Raw genomic sequence first — 18,606 nt, 5'->3', positions numbered from 1 at the left:
CTGTTAGTAGCCCATGTGCCTCACCCTAATAATTTGGTCTATTTTCACCTCTTAATTTCGCCTACTGTTCTGACTTGGTGGTGCACATGTAGCCTATAACCTGTTTTTGAAAAATGTAATCATCGAATATTGTAAGAGCTTTCATTGTCTGCTTATATGCGCCCTTTATTTATCCTAGAGTTCTGACTTGGTGTACAGGGAGAACACTGTAAGAATGGCCCATGTTCTGAATTCTGTCGCTGTACATTTCAAAAGTGCTAAACAGATAGTTATATTGACTAACTTTATGTCCGTCCTAGCTCGCTCATTAATCGCTCATTAGTCTTAATTGAAATTACGGATTGCCTCTTATCCGCTTGTCATCCCCTTATGCCATAGTTTGTACATCTCAATTGTCAGTAGAAACCACATTTGTTTAAACACACTAAAAAGGCAATAAATGAGGCTGAATGAACTGTTTCACTGCCAGATAAGGCTCCGCTGATAGCCAGGTGAAGCAGTGGTATGGTGCAATTCATGTATTGTTTAGTGTTGTGTTGTGTAGTGGCTTTGCTGGCATGCATCCCACATTCTTTTTTCCTCCCCCACCAAGATTCACATGGTAAAATCGCCACTGATTGTTGGCAACTCAAATGACGTCTTGAGGAGTGCATGCATCATGGTGTCTAGACCTTGGTGGATCAATTATAGACTATACGGTAACGTGGTGTAATATTTCGTAATGTAGAGACAGTTATATATATACAGTACCAGTCAAAAGTTTGGATACACCCATTCATTCAAGGGTTTTTCTTTGTTTTTACTATTTTCTACATTGTGGAATAATAGTGAAGACATCAGAACTATGAAATAGCACATATGGAATCATGTAGTAACTAAAAAGTGTTAAACAAATCCAAATAGATTTTAGATTTTAGATTCTTCAAAGTAACCACCCTTTGCCTTGATGACAGCTTTGCACATTCTTGGCATTCTCTCACCCAGCTTCATGAGGTAGTCACCAGGAATGTTTTTCAATGAACAGGTGTGCCTTGTTAAAAATAAATTGTGGAATTTCTTTCCATCTTAATGCATTTGAGCCAATCAGTTGTGTTGTGACAGGGTAGGAGTGGCATACAGAAGATAGTCCTATTTGGTAAAATACCAAGTCAATATGATGGCAAGAACAGCTCAAATAAGCAAAGAGAAACGACAGTCCATCATTACTTTAAGACATGAAGGTCAGTCAATGGGGAAAATTTCAAATACGTGGAAAGTGCAGTTGCAAAAACCATCAAGTGCTATGATGAAATTGGCTCTCATGAGGACCGCCACAGGAAAGGAAGACCCAGAGTTACCTCTGCTGCAGAGGATAAGTTAATTAGAGTGACCAGCCTCAGAAATTGCAGCCCAAATAAATGCTTCACAGAGTTCAAGTATCAGACACATCTCAACATCAACTGTTCAGAGGGGGACTGCGTGAATTTGACATTCATGGTCGAATTGCTGCAAAGAAACCACTACTAAAGTACACCAATAGTAAGAAGAGACTGGCTTGGGCCAAGAAACATGAGCAATGGACATTAGACTGGTGGAAATCTGTCCTTTGGTCTCATGAATCTCAATTTGAGATTTTTGGTTCCAACCGCCGTGTCCTTTTGAGACGCAAAGTAGGTGAACGGATGATCTCCGCATGTGTGGTTCTCACCGTGAAGCATGGAGGAGGTGGTGTGATGGTGTGGGGGTGCTTTGCTGGTGACACTGTCTGTGATTTATTTCGAATTCAAGGCACACTTAACCAGCATGGCTACCACCGCCTTCTGCAGCGATATGCCATTCTATCTGGTTTGCGCTTAGTGGGACTATCATTTGTTTTTCAACAGGATAATAACCTAACACACTTCCAGGCTGTGTAAGGCCTATATGATCAAGGAGGAGAGTGATGAATTGCTGCAGCAGATGACCTGGCCTCCACTATCACCTGACTTCACCCAATTGAGATGGTTTGGGATGAGTCGGACCGCAGAGTGAAGGAAAAGCAACCAACAAGTGCTCAGCCTATGTGGGAACTCCTTCAAGACTGTTGGAAAAGCATTCCAGATGAAGCTGGTTGAGAGGATGCCAAGAGTGTGCAAAGCTGTCTTCAAGGCAAAAGTGGCTACTTTGAAGAATCTCAAATATAACATATATTTTGATATGTTTAACACTTTTTTGCCTTCTACATAATTCCATATGTGTTATTTCATAGTTTTGATGTCTTCACTATTATTCTACAATGTAGAAAATAGAAAAAAATCTAGAAAAATCCTTGAATGAGTAGGTGTGTCCAAACTTTTGACTGCTACTGTGTATATATAATCTAATTAAGATAGATCCGATGTAAGTCAATAGTTCCTAAATTAGCATTTTCCAAATCATGTCCAAATCATCTACAAATACCTTAAATCAGTTACATAGTCATTTTTTTAGATACTTTAGGATGATGTGGACATGATTTGATGGGACAATAAAAAGAGGGACCTTAAATCAAAACCTCATCATAGTGAGGATATTTAAAAGTGAGATGTACAATGCCATTTTATTTCAATATTTGATACTTAGACTTTAACTTAATCACTCGTTAATTTAGTTAATCACTCAACACATTATTAAAAAAAATTGATTTTAACAAAAGTTACCCCAAAAGATTTTCAAAAAATAAACATTTGATTAAAAAAGTGTAAACTGTAGCCACTTATTTGCCTTCATAGTTTGTTTTTCTAAGCATGACCATCATCCATATTCCAAATGTTTTACCAAACTTTGCTTTTCTTGTGGAGGGCTAGTCATCCCACGTTATCCTACCGTATCTGAACCATTAATTGTGTGTGCAAAACATTTCCAAAGGCATCATCTCAAGCAAAGAACAAAGAATCTGTGCAACTCACATGACTCGAAGACAGTTTATGAAACGTTGCTGAAAAGATGGAAACCACTGTACAATTTTGTGGGGGCGATATTCGCGCCCCCTTGTGGGTAGCTTGCAACTCCGTGACGTCAATTCAGCACTGGGAAGGAGACAGCTCCCTCCCCCAACCCAGCGCGCGACTCACGTTCCATGGTTCCCCGGTTATTGATAACACAATTTGCCCGCTGGGATTCGTTCTGATAACGTGAACTCGTGGAAAGGGACTTTCACGCAATAAAACGACTGTAAGTCCGGAGTGGAAAAAAGACAATTGTTCTAAATTATCGCATGTAGCAAGCTGAACCCACCCCGTACCTGACAACGCGACATCAACCAGGCAGAAAGGTATGGGAATGTCATGCTATCAAGTATTATAGATCAAATAGGAAATCGGGTATTATGAGATGTTCATGTAGGTTTGCCTTTGCCTCATGCAGTGTACTCTGTTCACATTGTAGCGTACCAGCACGTCAATCTAAGAGAAAATGCATAATCGCTGATTAATGCGAGAGATCATATTTGTGCAGCAGCGTGATAATCTATTACGAAATATGTTTGTGTTGGTGCCAACATTAAGTAAATCTACAGACGATGCGGCAGTTAGACTTGGCATGGATGGACTCGTACGGTTCGGGCTTTAATTCATGCACGTCGACTGTGATGCTAGTGAGTGTCATCATCACATCCTTGGTTATTTAAAGATAGATCTCCCTGCATTTGTGAGCGAAAGTGCTCCTTCCCACTGTGGCCCAGTGTTTTTCCCATTTAACGCTCTCTATTCGCTCGAGCGTCGCGATTCTCATGCGGTGGTGCAGTACAGAGTAAGGGGCTGCCGTATGATGTAAATTGGATACATGTGGCAGTTCTCTCTCTCACTCTCTTACACACACACACACACACACACACACACACACACACACACACACACACACACGCACGCACGCACGCACGCACACGCTCACGCACACGCACACGCACACGCACACACACACACTCTCACACACACACACAGCTCAATGGGTTAGTTATGCAATTTCGTCATATTCTACAGAGATACAATGCCATGACTTGTACAGTATTGTAAATGAATAGGCTGCAGCATAACACTGTCAAGGCAAGCATGTAACAGGACCGTATGTTCCATTCAATACATACAGTACCAGAAGAAGCATAGTAGCTTACTCGTTGATTCCAACAGAGTACTATCCATAACCATAATGTAACAAATATATAGGCTTGCCTACCCTATGGTGACACTCCTAAGGGAATCACCCTGGGGATAAAGGTCAGGTTTATTCTGTAGTCAGTGCTATCTTCCTGGTTCATTCATAAAACTATTTCCCATTCCAGATGATTTGGCCCTGTTTGACTGCCTCAATCCCGTTCATAGATTCATAGATATTAAAATGTGGTTTACTGAATAATTGAGTCTTTATTGAGGAGAAATTGCATGAAATGGTTGACTTGTTCTCACAGGAGTGGTTTTTTAAAAGAAAGGTAGAGCAAGATTTTTTGATTCCCTGTAGTCATTTTTTTCTCTCTCTCCCACAAAGTAAGGCCCATCTGTCTGATGTTTCGTCTGTTACAGACAGTCTTTCTGCTGAGTGAACAACACCAATGTAGTTGACTTGATTACAATCATTTCTACTTTACTTAAACTTAAAAAAGGTACCGAATTGTACTTAAAGGGTTCCAAACGCTTGTCACTGTAGTGGTACCTGTAAGCGAAATCCATTGTACCGTTAGTTATAGACATATATCCTTGCAGTTTGTACAAATGTCCCTTTTTAGAGTACCACCACAGTGCCAAAGCCGTTTGTTCCTTTTAAGTGACAAAAATTTACCTCTTCTCTATACCAAGCTCCTCATGTGTTCACACCTCTCCGCCATCCCGCTTCTGACACCAGTGTAGCGAATTCGTGGGGGTAGCCTGGGACTCGAACCTGGGTCCAGCAACTGTCAAGTCAACACGTTAATCATTACGCTAAGAGGTCCATGCCTCTTGACTAGTTGGATCAGAGTCGGGTTAACGTCATCAAAAAATCATCTCATCGATCTACACACAATAATGACAAAGCAAAAACAGTTTTTTAGACATTTTTGCAAATGTATTAAAAATTTAAATGAAAAATACCTTATTTACATAAGTATTCAGACCCTTTGCTATGACACTTGAAATTGAGCTCAGGTGCATCCTGTTTCGATTGACCATCCTTGAGATGTTTCTACAACTTGACTGGAGTCCACCTGTGGTAAATTCAATTGATTGGACATGATTTGGAAAGGCACACAGCTGTCTATATAAGGTCCCACAGTTGACAGTGCATGCCAGAGCAAAAACCAAGCCATGAGGTCGAAGGAATTGTCCCTAGAGCTCCGAGACAGTGTCAAGGCACGAGATTGTGTCAAGGCACAGATCTGGGGAAGAGTACCAAAACCTTTCTGCAGCATTGAAGGTCCCCAAGAAGAATAGCCTCTTAAATGGAAGAAGTTTGGAACCACCAAGACTCTTCCTAGAGCTAGCCGCCTGGCCAAACTGATCAATCGGGGGAGAAGAGCCTTGGTCAGGGAGGTGACCAAGAACCCGATGGTCACTCTGGCAGAACTCCAGAGTTCACCTGTGGAGATGGGAGAACTTCCAGAAGGACAACTCCTTCTGCACTCCACCAATCTGCACTCCACCAATCAGGCCTTTGTGGTAGAGTTGCCAGATGGAAGACACTCCTCAGTAAAAGGCACATGACTGCCCGCTTGGAGTTTGCAATGACCTTCCAATGACCTTCCAATGACCCTAAGCACACAGCCAACACAACGCAGGAGTTCCTTCAGGACAAGTCTGAATGTCCTTGAGTGGCCCAGGCAGAGCCCGCACTTAAACCCAATCTAACATCTGATGAGAGACCTGAAAATAGCTGTTCAGTGACGCTCCCCATCCAACCTGACATAGCTTGAGGTGATCTGCAGAGAAGAATGGGAGAAACTCCCCAAATACAGATGTGTGCCAAGCTTGTAGCGTCATACCCAAGTAGACTCAAGGCTGTAATCGCTGCCAAAGGTGCTTCAGCAAAGTACTGAGTAAAGGGTCTGATTACTTATGTAAATGTGATATGACAGTTTTAAATTTTTAAGACCTGACATTTTTTTTCTTATTATTAAAACCAGTTTTTGCTTCGTCATTATGGTGTATTGTGTGTAGAGCGATGAAGAAAAAAACAACAATTTAATCAATTTTAGAATAGGGCTGTAACGTAACAAATTGTGGAAAAAGTAAAGTGGTCTGAATACACTCAGAATGCACTGTATGAACACATAAGACATGGCAAAATGTTTATAACTACAGGAAATTTAAAACTGCACATTTTTCTCTTTGCCCCATGGCAAAATGTGTAGAATAGCATGAGATTAGCTATAGAACTGCACATTTTATAGCCTTGCTCGAACCTTGGGGGGGGGGGGGGGGGGGGGGCTCGCCAAAGCTGTGGTACGCCACTGACCCTAACCGTACCCTATTTTCTGAGAGTATATATATCATACTGACAAGGCCAAACATTCAGAAAATACTGTTTTGAATGAGAAACCGAGATACAGGTATATTTCAGCACTGGACAGCTCCAAAAGAGCCAAAAGAGCAGGTTTTAATGGATTATGCTGATTTATAGTGATTCATTTTATTTTTTCTTCTCTCTTCATTTTTGTTTCTCCCCATCCAGGCCTCCCCTTCTCCCTCTGTACTCCCATCCATCCTTGGCTACTGTGTTGTGGGACCCCCTGATGAGTGGGACCTGCCTCCATGAGCCCCGCGCCCCCTCCCCCTCTCTCTCAGGCTTCAGCACCCCCATCTCAGAGCCCCCCTTCCGCAGGTTGGATGCAGACACCCCCGCCTGCACCCCAGAAACCGACCTGACCCCCACCCAGTGTGTCCTCCGCAACGTGTTGTCCATCGACACCGGTGGGGCACCAGGGGTGCCAGGTGGGGTGGAGGGGTGCCCCCACACCTGTGGCAAAAGCCCCACCCCTAGTGACGGGCCCCCGGCCCACTTTGACAACAGTGTGCTGAAGTTACACGAGCATGAGGCCTGCCAGTGTGGGGGCGGGGCAGAGGCGGGGCTTAGCTCGGAGGCTGGGGCCGTCCGTAGCCAATCAGACAACATCCGGATGCAGCAAGGAGGTGGAGGGTTCCTGGAGGGGCTGTTTGGCTGCCTGAAACCCGTCTGGACCATGATCGGGAAAGCATACTCCCCCGAACACAAGCATAACCAGGAAGGTGTGTGGAGTGAGTATAACGGCCAGTTCTTTGTCACTTCAGCACAAGGTCTTCTGTGTTTAATAACGACTTTTGTATATTTTCAGGATACTGAATACCTTAACCAATACAGAAATAGATGGAGATGTCATGTAGGATACTGAGCCTATTGTCACTTGAAATGTTAGTCATTCACTGTGTAAAGATGTTGAGGTAAATCCGTAACCATGGTGATGCATTATATATCCAATAAAAAGGTTCAACTTCGAGATGCTGCTCTTCCTTGCTACTTTTCATGTTGGAGGGTATTCACTAAAATGGCTTACATTTCTCTCTCTTTTTATATCTCTCACTATGCCTTCCTGCCTTCCTGCCACCATCCCCTACTCTCCACCATAATGCGGCTGATGTTACCTTTGCACTAGCCTCATTCACAGTCTTATCTACGGTAGCGGATTCCCAGCTGGTTAGCGAGACAACAAGAACAGCTGCCTCTACAGCAGCAGGTCCCTTGAGACCACAAAACTTCAGTGGACCTCATGCAGAATTAATCTGCTTGTCTCTCTTATTCCGCCTACTGGCGTCTGTCTTCTCACAGTGACCAAACTCTCAGTTATTTATCTATCTACTGCACTCTTATGACAGATTATGGGAGATGAGAGATTAGCTTTGGGGAGATGTGCAGCTGTTTGCCTCTACATGTCTCTCCAACTGCCACCTTACTGTACACTGCACATATTGATCCAATCGTGAGCTATGATGCCATAACTGGGAAAACACCTACTAATGTGTCGATATTAAGTACTTTTTCCACAGGAAAGTCATATATATGTAGATGTCTTTCCCTTGTGGACCATTAAAATGCAACAGAGGATGTCGTTTAGATGATACATCTCAGCTGGTTTGCTTAGAGCCGTCTACCACCCACGGCCTGTCACTTACTGCTTCCTTGTGTTGATGTTGCATTCTTAGAATCCTGGGAGGTTCCATTTGAAGAGATCTCAGACCTGCAATGGGTTGGCAGCGGGGCCCAGGGGGCGGTCTTCTTGGGGAAGTTCCACGGCGAGGAGGTGGCTGTCAAGAAAGTCCGGGACATCAAGGAGACGGAGATCAAGCACCTACGCAAACTCAAGCACCCCAACATCATCACCTTCAAGTGAGAAAAACTCCCTGACCCTGAACCCAAGAGAACATAGATGTAGAGATGTATAGGACTATAGTAGTAGAATGTATAAACATATACCCAACTGTTGGTCCGAGCTATTGTAGCCTAGACCAAGCAAACCATCATGACATCATCAGACATTGACTCTCTTATTCTCCTCTTTATCCTTGTCCCTTCCTCCCTCCATTCCTTCTTCCCTCCCTCTCTGTCCCCCAGGGGTATCTGCACCCAGGCTCCCTGCTACTGTATCCTGATGGAGTACTGTGCCCAGGGCCAGCTGTACGAGGTGCTGAGAGCAGGCAGGAAGATCACCCCCTCCCTGCTCATTGACTGGGCCATGGGCATCGCCGGGGGCATGAACTACCTGCACCTCCACAAGATCATCCACAGAGACCTCAAGTCCCCCAAGTGAGTCCATGTGCTCGATATTATCAAAGCCATCCGCCTATATCAGATGCGGGCAATCATTTTGGCTCGAGGGCCACATCGCGATTTCCAAATTCAGCGGAGGGCCGCACATATTTTTTTATGACTGATTTGTTAGTCAAAACCAAGTCCATTCAAGAGTGTCCCGGAGTGTTTTTTAACCAAAAACATAATTCCACCCGCGGGCTGGATTTAATGGGCTCGCGGACCAAATCCGGTCGGCGGGAGGTATGTCGTCCACCCCTGGCTTATAGAGACTAGAAGTCTCCAAAGTGAATCAATGAGCGCTTTCTAAAAATTTTCTGACTTAAGAACATCAACAATAATAGTGGTTTTCTTTCTATCCTTGGCAGTATGCTGATTACCCATGATGACCTAGTGAAGATTTCTGACTTCGGCACCTCCAAGGAGCTCATTGATAAGAGCATGAAGATGTCCTTCGCTGGTACGGTGGCCTGGATGGCCCCAGAGGTCATTCGGAATGAACCCGTATCGGAGAAGGTGGACATCTGGTAAGTGAAGGATTCCAACTTCTTGGCCATAGAAAAGATGACCAATGCAATCCCATCTCAGTGATCACTAATATAAGGAGTGTTGTGAACTGCAGGTCGTTTGGGGTGGTGCTGTGGGAGATGCTGACCGGGGAGGTCCCCTATAAGGATGTGGACTCCTCTGCCATCATCTGGGGGGTGGGCAACAACAGCCTGAACCTCCCTATCCCCGAGAGCTGCCCAGACGGCTTCAAAATCCTCCTGAGGCAGTGCTGGTGAGTGGAGATGGAGGGAGGGAGGGAAGGAAAGAGAGGGATGGTGGAAAAGAGGAGAGAGAGGTGAGAGGCGGCAGTGGAAATAGATAGCGGGAACTTCTGTGCTTTTAAACCTTTCCCAGATAGACTTGGCCCACGTAGAACCATATTGATTATACAGTAGATATACCAAAGTTGTCTCTGACTGAAAATATCTCCTTGGCTTTGCAGGAACTGTAAACCCAGAAATAGACCCTCTTTCCGTCAGATCCTCCTCCATCTGGATATAGCCTCAGCTGATGTACTCTGCACCCCACAGGAGACATACTTCAAGTCTCAGGTAGCCTACTCTACACTATATCTCACACAACCTGATGAACTTATACACAAACAAACACATTCCCAGGTGACACATATGAGTGCACAAATATCTGCATGCACGTGTACACTCGCACACACACCCAGTGTCTAAGTGTGTGTGTGTGTGTGTGTGTGTGTGTGTGTGTGTGTGTGTGTGTGTGGTTGTGTGTGTGGTGTGTGTGGTGTGTGTGTGTGTGTGTGGTGTGTGTGTGTGTGTGTGTGGTCGCAGGCTGAGTGGGGGAGGAGGTGAAGCAGCACTTTGAGAAGATTAAGTCTGAGGGGACCTGTCCTGCACCGACTGGACGAGGAACTGATCAACCGACGCAGAGAGGAGCTAAGGTCTGTACCACGACACTCTGACAGGCAGAGTTACTCTTCTCTTTTAGATGCTGGAAGGGATGCTATGCCAGGATAGTGTAAGAGAAAAACCACCACCCACTGGGCCCAGACTCAATTCGTTGAAATGACATGGCCACATCATTGATTCAACCAGTGTGTGCCCAGTGGGCGGTGCCTTGTTATGAGCTGTGAAACCATAGTACAGTAATCGCATGGTCATGTCGACAGGCAGTTTCACTAACATCAAATGTCTACAGTTCCTTTTTATCCAATGCCCTTCCTTTATCTATCGTTGAAGATAGAAAAAAGAAAGAGATAGAAAATAATAGTCTCGGGGCACATTTCTTGCATCCTTTCATGCTGAGCATGATGTCATTTGTGCGCTCTTTTCCATTCAGGCACGCTCTGGACATCCGGGAGCACTATGAGAGGAAGCTGGAGAGGACCAACAACCTCTACGTGGAGCTCAACGCTGTCATGCTGCAGCTGGAGCTCAAAGAGAAAGAGCTGCAGAAGTAGGTGGCTCCCTCAATCAAAGCACTTCAATGCTGATTTAGTTGTTTAGCTTGTTCTCGGAACATTTGCATAAAGAAAAGTCAAATTTATCACATGAATCATGTCAGCTATTATGGCATATAGACCTACTGAACATGCAGTGTTTGAAAATGAGTTGATAAATAGTCTCGTGTTTTTCGGGTTATAGAGGATACAAGTCATAGAAATAGAATATGTAGAACAGACTAGTTTCTCGATTTCTCACGCGATCAACATGAATGGTATTGATGTGTTCCTAGGAGAGAGCAGTCTTTAGATAAGAAGTACCCAGGACTGTTCAAGCACCACAGCTCCAGACAGACTAGCTCCTCCAACTCCATGGACAAACTCATCAAGAAGAGAAACGTCCCACAGAAACTGCCCTCTGGAAAGAGGTGAGAGTTCATTCCGAGAGCCAAAAGCATAGGAGACAAGCGTAGTTCTTATGTGAACCCTATAAGGAGGTGGATCATGCAAAACTAAATACTCGGTTGAAACCATTATAAATAGCTGAAGATTTGTTATTCAATTATTTCACATCTGACCACCACTTCCTATTCTATTCTGTTCTCATAGGCCAGACATCCTCAAGTCAGAGGTGATCATTCCCAAGATGGATTCCTCCGTGATGCAGGTCACTATCCCCTCCTGCTCCAACAGGGGCTCCACGTCTCCCAGCCGCTCGCGTAGGGTCAAGACCCGCCACCGCAAGCCTGGCAAGGGCAGCAGCGGGGACCTTGCCGGCCTGAAGGCCACTCAACCCTCTCCCGACGGGGACAACCCTGCCCAGGCCAACAGCTCCAGCACGGGCCCCTCCAAGCAGCTCCAGGACCCCAGCGTGGCCCTGCGGGCCCTGGGCCACGAGCAGCAGCAGAGGCAGCTGTCCTCCTCCAGCCCTGACCTCATCTGCACCACATTGGCGGCTGAGGGTCAAGGGAAAGGAGAACCCACCGTTGGGGGGCTTGAGAGGGGCGGCAGCCTGAGCGCCTCCGCGGTCTTGGGGGGGTCCGAGGGGGGCGCGGGGGGTCTGGATGACCTCACAGAGACCACCCCACGCAGCGACACGCCCAGCGAGGACGCGGCCTCGTTCCCCTTCTCTAGCAGCCCAGACTCGCCATGTGGAAGGGGGGCGGCCGCCGGGAGGGGGTCTGTGCTGGGCGCCCCACGCCTTCCCCACGATGGGGACGATAAGGAAGAGGGAGTAAGTGGTGTGCGGTTACCCCGGGGGGCATCAGGGCATCTCACCCCCTCAGCTATCCTGTACAGGGCGGCCATCGCACGCAAACAGGTACAGTCCCAATGGAAGCTAGTTATGTTCAGTATGTACTCTCTCCTTTCATCTCTGTGAATCTGTTAGCTAACCCATTCTGTTTTCCCTGCTGTGTCCACAGAGGCGTGGCGTGTCTTCAGAGGAGGAGGAGGGGGAGGTTGACAGCGAGGTGGAGTTGCCACGGAGACGGTGAGCAGTGTTGGGGAAGCTACTCGGAAAATATAGTTTACCAAGCTACCGATTACTTCACACTTGAAGAAGTTAAGCTACCCTAAAAAAACATGTAGTTTACTTAACTAAAGTTACTTTGAAAAAGTAGTTCCCTACATTCAATTTACGTCATGATACATTTTTATATCTAAATCTGAAACGTCATAGACAACAAATTGCAAAAAGAGATCACTCTGGAGTCAGACGTTAACAGAATGTGTCATTTAGCCTATTAAACACAACTGTGATTCAAGTGAGAATTAGGCAGGTCTGATGCCGGAAAAAATTCTTGCCTACCCATATTTTATTTTAGCAAAAAAGGTAGTGTGTAATTCCAGTAGTTAGCTACACTGCTACATGTCAAAAGTAATGAAAGCACTACCAAGATTAGAATTTAGTTCAACTACCACCAAGCTACTGCAAAATGTAGTTAAATCACTAGTTGAATTATATGTAGTTCACTACTCCCCAACACTGAAGGTGAGTACAGCATGTTGCTGTACTCCAGTGCCCAAAAAACAGATAAAAATGTCTTCTTTTCTCATCTTTGATATCTCCACTAAAAGGTTATGTGATATGATTTTAGGAGTCAGTGTTTGGTACCGTTATACAAATAACATTTGTAAAATATTACTATTCTAATCAGAGATTTTGTGTAGCAAGTATAAGTGGTTATTCAATGAATATTCAATATGACTATTCAATATCACTGTTCAATATGACTATTCAGTATGACTGTTCAGTATGACTGTTCAATATGAGTGTTCAATATGAGTGTTCAGTATGACTGTTCAGTATGACTATCCAATATGACTGGTTGCAATAATGAGTCTATTCAGTATGACTGTGTATCCAAATATGACTGTCAGTCAATATGTATGACTGTTCAAAATATGACTATTCATATATGAACTGTCCAATTTTCTATTTATGATGTTTCAGGTATGACTGTTCATATGACTGTTCAATATGACTGTATATGAATATGAACTGTCCAATATGACTATTCAGTATGACTAGTCATTATGACTGTTCAGTATGACTGTTCAATATGAGTGTTCAGTGTGACTAACCAATATGACTGTTCAGTATGACTATCCAATATGGACTGTTCTAATATGACTTTCATATGATGATTCAATATGACTGTCCAATATGACTATTTCATATGACTAGTCATTATGACTGTTCAGTATGACTGTTCAATATGACTGTTCAATATGACTATTCAATATGACTGTTCAGTATGACTGTTCAGTATGACTGTTCAATATGACTGTCCAATATGACTATTCAAAATGACTGTCCAATATGACTATTCAGTATGACTGTTCAATATGACTGTCCAATATGACTATTCATTATGACTAGTCATTATGACTGTTCAGTATGACTGTTCAATATGAGTGTTCAGTGTGACTATCCAATATGACTGTTCAATATGACTATTCAATATGACTGTTCAGTATGACTGTTCAATATGACTGTTCAGTATGACTATTCATTATGACTGTTCAGTATGACTGTTCAATATGACTGTTCAGTATGACTGTTCAGTATGACTGTTCAGTATGACTGTTCAATATGACTGTTCAATATGAGTGTTCAGTATGACTGTTCAGTATGACTGTCCAATATGACTATCAATATGACTATTAATTATGACTGTTCAGTATGAGTGTTTCAGTATGGAGTGTTCAATATGACTGTTCAGTATGACTGTTCAATATGGTGTTCAGTATGAGTGTTCATATATGACTGTTCAATATGACTATGCAATATGATGGGTCCATATGACTATTCAGTATGACTGTTCAATATGAGTGTTGTCAGTATGAGTGTTCAATATGACTGTTCAATATATGATATGCAATATGATGGGTCCAATATGACTATTCATTATGACTGTCCAATATGACTATTCAGTATGACTGTTCAGTGTGACTGTTCAGTATGACTGTTTAATATGATATTCAATATGACTATCCAATATGACTGTTTAATATGACTGTTCAATATGACTATTCAATATGACTGTCAAATATTACTATTTGAATGATTGTTCAGTATGACTATTCAATATTTATATTTAATATGACTGTTCAGTATGACTGTTCAATATGACTATTCAGTATGACTGTTCAGTATGACTATTGATAGACTGTTCAATATGACTATCCAATATGACTGTTCAATATGAATGTTAAGTATGAATGTTCAGTATGACTGTTCAATATGACTATTCAATATGACTATTCAGTATGACTGTTCAGTATGACTGTTCAGTATGATTGTTCAGTATGACTGTTCAATATGACTGTTCAGTATGATTTTTCAATATGACTATTCAATATGACTGTTAAGTATGAATGTTCAATATGACTATTCAATATGACTATTCAATATGAATGTTAAGTATGAATGTTCAATATGACTATTGAATATGACTATTCAATATGACGGTTAAGTATGAATGTTTCAATATGACTATTCAATATTGACTATTCATAATGACTGTTAAGTATGAATGTTCAATATGACTATTCAACATGACTGTTAAATATGAATGTTTCAATAAATGACTATTCAACATGACTGTTAAATATGAATATTCAATAAGAATGTTCAGTATGAATGTTCAGTATGACTATTCAATATGACTATTCAATATGACTGTTCAGTATGACTATTCAATATTACTTTAAAATGTGTCTATTAAATATGACTATTCAATATTAATCAAATTAATTAATCAAAACTGAAACGAAACTGGAATCCTCTCTTCTTTTAACTCCCTCTTCTCCCTCGTTCATCCTCCCCAGACGTCCGACCAGCATCACCAAGTGCCAGTTGGTGTCTACCTTCAGCTCGGAGAACCTCTCTGTGTCGGATGGCGAAGAGGGCCACACCACCGACCACTCCCACAGCGGCACGCCGGACGTCGTCAGCACCAACACGGACGACCGTCTGGGCGACCGCAGCGATGACCTCCTGTCGCAGGGGTCAGAGATCCCAGCAGACAACACTGACCCGGTGCAGGCCTCTGGCGGGCTGTCTGAGAGGGAGGGAGCCCTGGGCCAGGTCAAAGCCCTGCTGGACGCTTCACAGAATCCTAATGAAGTAACACAATTCTCTCTCTCTGATACTGGATATACAGTGCATTCGGAAAGTATTCAGACCCCTTGACTTTTTAGAATATTTTACAAACGTATTAAATAGAAATAACTGAAATATCACATTCACATAAGTATTCAGACCCTTTGCTCAGTACTTTGTTGAGTATTTGGGGAGTTTCTCCCATTCTTCTCTGCAGATCCTCTCAAGATCTGTCAGGTTGGATGGGTGAGCGTCGCTGCACAGCTATTTTCAGGTCTCGCCTGAGATATTCCAGAGAAGTCCGGGCTCTGGCTGGGCCACTCAAGGACATTCAGAGACTTTCAGAAACGCCACTCCTGCGTTGTCTTGGCTGTGTGCTTAGGGTCATTGTCCTGTTGGAAGGTGTACCTTCACCCCAGTCTGAGGTCCTGAGCGCTCTGGAGCAGGTTTAGGGATGGTGCCACGTTTCCTCCAAACGTGACGCTTGGCATTTAGGCCAAAAAGTTCAATCTTGGTTTCATCAGACCAGTGAATCTTGTTTCTCATGGTCTGAGAGTCTTTAGGTGCCTTTTGGCAAACTCCAAGCGGGCAGTCATGTGCCTTTTACTGAGGAGTGGCTTCCATCTGGCAACTCTACCACAAAGGCCTGATTGATGATTGTCCTTCTGGGAGGTTCTCCCATCTCCACAGAGGAACTCTGGAGCTCTGTCAGAGTGACCATTGGGTTCTTGGTCACCTCACTGACCAAGGCCCTTCTCCCCCGATTGCTCAGTTTGGCCGGGCGGCCAGCTCTAAGAGTCTTTGGTGGGTCCAAACTTCTTCCATTTAAGAATGATGGAGGCCACTGCTCTTGGGGACCTTCAATGCTGCAGAAATGTTTTGGTACCCTTCCCCAGAACTGTGCCTCGACACAATCCTGTCTCAGAGCTCTATGGACAATTCCTTCAACCTCATGGCTTGGTTTTTGCTCTGACATGCACTGTCAAATGTGGGACATTATATAGACAGGTGTGTGACTTTCCAAATCATGTCCAATCAAATTAATTTACCACAGGTAGACTCCAATCAAGTTGTAGAAACATCTCAAGGATGATCATTGGAAACAGGATGCACCTGAACTCAATTTCGAGTCGCATAGCAAAGGATCTGAATACTTATATAAATAAGGTATTTTTTTATTTAGGTTTTTATATGTTTGCAAAAAATATTTAAAAAACTGTTTTTGCTTTGTAATTATGGGGTAATGTGTGTAGATTGATGAGGATTTATTTTTTTATTAATCCATTTTAGAATAAGGCTGTAACGTAACAAAATGTGGAAAAGGTCACGGGGTCTGAATACTTTCCGAATGCACTGTATACCTTGTGTTATTTTTAATTACAGTGAAGAAAAATATGAACGCAACATGCAACAATTTGTTACAGTTTATATGAGGAAATCTGTCAATTTAAATAAATTCATTAGGCACTAATCTATCGATTTCACATGACCGGGAATAGAGATATGCACCTGTTGGTCACATATACCTTAAAAGAAACAGGCCTCAGGATCTCATCACGATATTTCTGTGCATTCAAATTGTCATCAATAAAATGCAATTGTGTTCGTTGTCTATAGCTTATGCCTTACACCATAACCCCACTGCCAGCATGGGGCACTCTGTTCACAATGTTGACATCAGCAAACTACTCGCCCACATGACACCAGACACGTGGTCTGTAGTTGGCAAAGGAGAAATGCTCACTAACAGGGATGTAAACAAATTTCTGACCATAATTAGAGAGGAATATGCTTTTTGTGCACATGGAAAATGATCTGGGTATCTGTCATTTCAGCTCATGAAACATGGGACCAACACTTTACATGTTGCATTCATATTTTTGTTCGGTGTAGTTTACCTGTTCCCCACCACTAGTTTCTAATCTACACTACTTCCATGGACTAGAACCATTAACACCTCCCATAACTCTGAGGGTTCAGTTGTTTATCATCTACCTCTAGCATAATGTTTCTCTTCTCTCTCTACCTCAGAGTCGGGCCCTGTGCGACGACTCGGACTGCGACAGCGCTGAGCTCGACCAGTCAGGAAGTGGGGAGCTCAGTCGTCCACCCAGCGCTGGGGCCTGGCCACCTCCATCAGGGTACCCCTCTGGGCCCCAACAAGGGTCTCCTCAGGGGCCCCAGACAGGGCCTCCATAGAGCCAACACACTGGACACTATAGAACTACAGCTACCTTACAGTAAACAACCATCACAGAGCCTACCTACGCCAGTATCTAAAGCAGGACTTCACTGAATGTGATGAGTGGTCACATCAACTGAGCTCAGGCTATGACAAGTTACCTACCAGTGTCTCGTGCAGCAATATGGGTTTGTTAGTTATATCTTCATAAGATAACACAGATGATTTGTTATAAACTGACAGCAGTTGTTAGGACAGCTTGTGATATGACTTGTTTAGATTTCATTTTATAGAGTTTAGATCAAGTGTTAATACAGGTACCTTTAGACATGGCTCCAGTTCAGCAAAAAAAACCTTGCACACTGATAAACAGACATGCAGCGCACACACTGTCCCCTTGCCAACTGGTACTTTACCATCACAGCTCTTGGAGGAGCCTAATGTCCAATTCACTCATTTCTCCCATGCAAATGAATAAATGTAGATAATCACATATCACATTACAAAAATAATATATTTTACATGTAAGATAAGAACTGATGTATAAAAAAATAAATAAAGCAGTATGCAGCCCAATTAACAAATGCATGACTACACGTTTATATTAAGTTTTGGATGTGTCCGTTTTATATTTTGTGAGAAGGTTTACACTTTTTTACCCTGAAAGTATTCATTTCCAGAAGAATTTTTGTTAATGAATTGAAGTTGGCACTTAAAAAGGTTATATCAAAGGTGAATGAACAGCTCAGTAAAATGTTTTGAACTTTCATGGATAGGTCCCTCAGCGGGTAATGTTAAAGTCATACTTTTAACTTAACTCTCCTACCAGAGTTTTGAATACACAACCCTTTAAAAGATCACAGAGAAACTAGCCAGAACAAAGATAGACTACTGCTCTCTGGTGGTAGTAGTGGAATAGTAAGTATCCTTTGAATTTCAAGAGGTTTTGTTTTTATACAGCATTGCACATTGTACTGTAACATAGGAATTATATCAAAATATGAGCAAGAAAATAAATACTGTATTGGTAAATCTTCTGAGGTGTGACGGGTGTGTTATATTGTGAACATGTAAACTTCTTATCGAACTTAGGTGAGGCCCCTGTATGAC

General features: G+C 43.0%; 1 protein-coding gene across 1 annotated transcript; it reads left to right on the top strand.

Annotated features, from left to right (window-relative positions):
- Nucleotides 1–3,050: 3,050 nt before the first annotated feature.
- Nucleotides 3,051–18,533, top strand: LOC112080866 (mitogen-activated protein kinase kinase kinase 12-like). The gene is given in 16 exon segments (XM_024146794.2): nucleotides 3,051–3,271; nucleotides 6,637–7,199; nucleotides 8,142–8,325; nucleotides 8,551–8,742; nucleotides 9,114–9,272; nucleotides 9,368–9,526; nucleotides 9,737–9,845; nucleotides 10,095–10,101; nucleotides 10,104–10,153; nucleotides 10,155–10,204; nucleotides 10,603–10,719; nucleotides 10,999–11,133; nucleotides 11,315–12,026; nucleotides 12,130–12,197; nucleotides 15,041–15,338; nucleotides 17,346–18,533. Coding segments are annotated over 15 exon segments (2,910 nt in total). The 5' UTR covers nucleotides 3,051–3,271; nucleotides 6,637–6,697; the 3' UTR covers nucleotides 17,514–18,533.
- Nucleotides 18,534–18,606: the final 73 nt, after the last annotated feature.

Source organism: Salvelinus sp. IW2-2015, unplaced genomic scaffold (genome assembly GCF_002910315.2).
Source record: "Salvelinus sp. IW2-2015 unplaced genomic scaffold, ASM291031v2 Un_scaffold16540, whole genome shotgun sequence".
NCBI classification, from domain to species: Eukaryota; Metazoa; Chordata; class Actinopteri; order Salmoniformes; family Salmonidae; genus Salvelinus; species Salvelinus sp. IW2-2015.
Note: the sequence above shows the minus strand (reverse complement) of the source record. Positions and strands in the feature narration are given on the sequence as shown.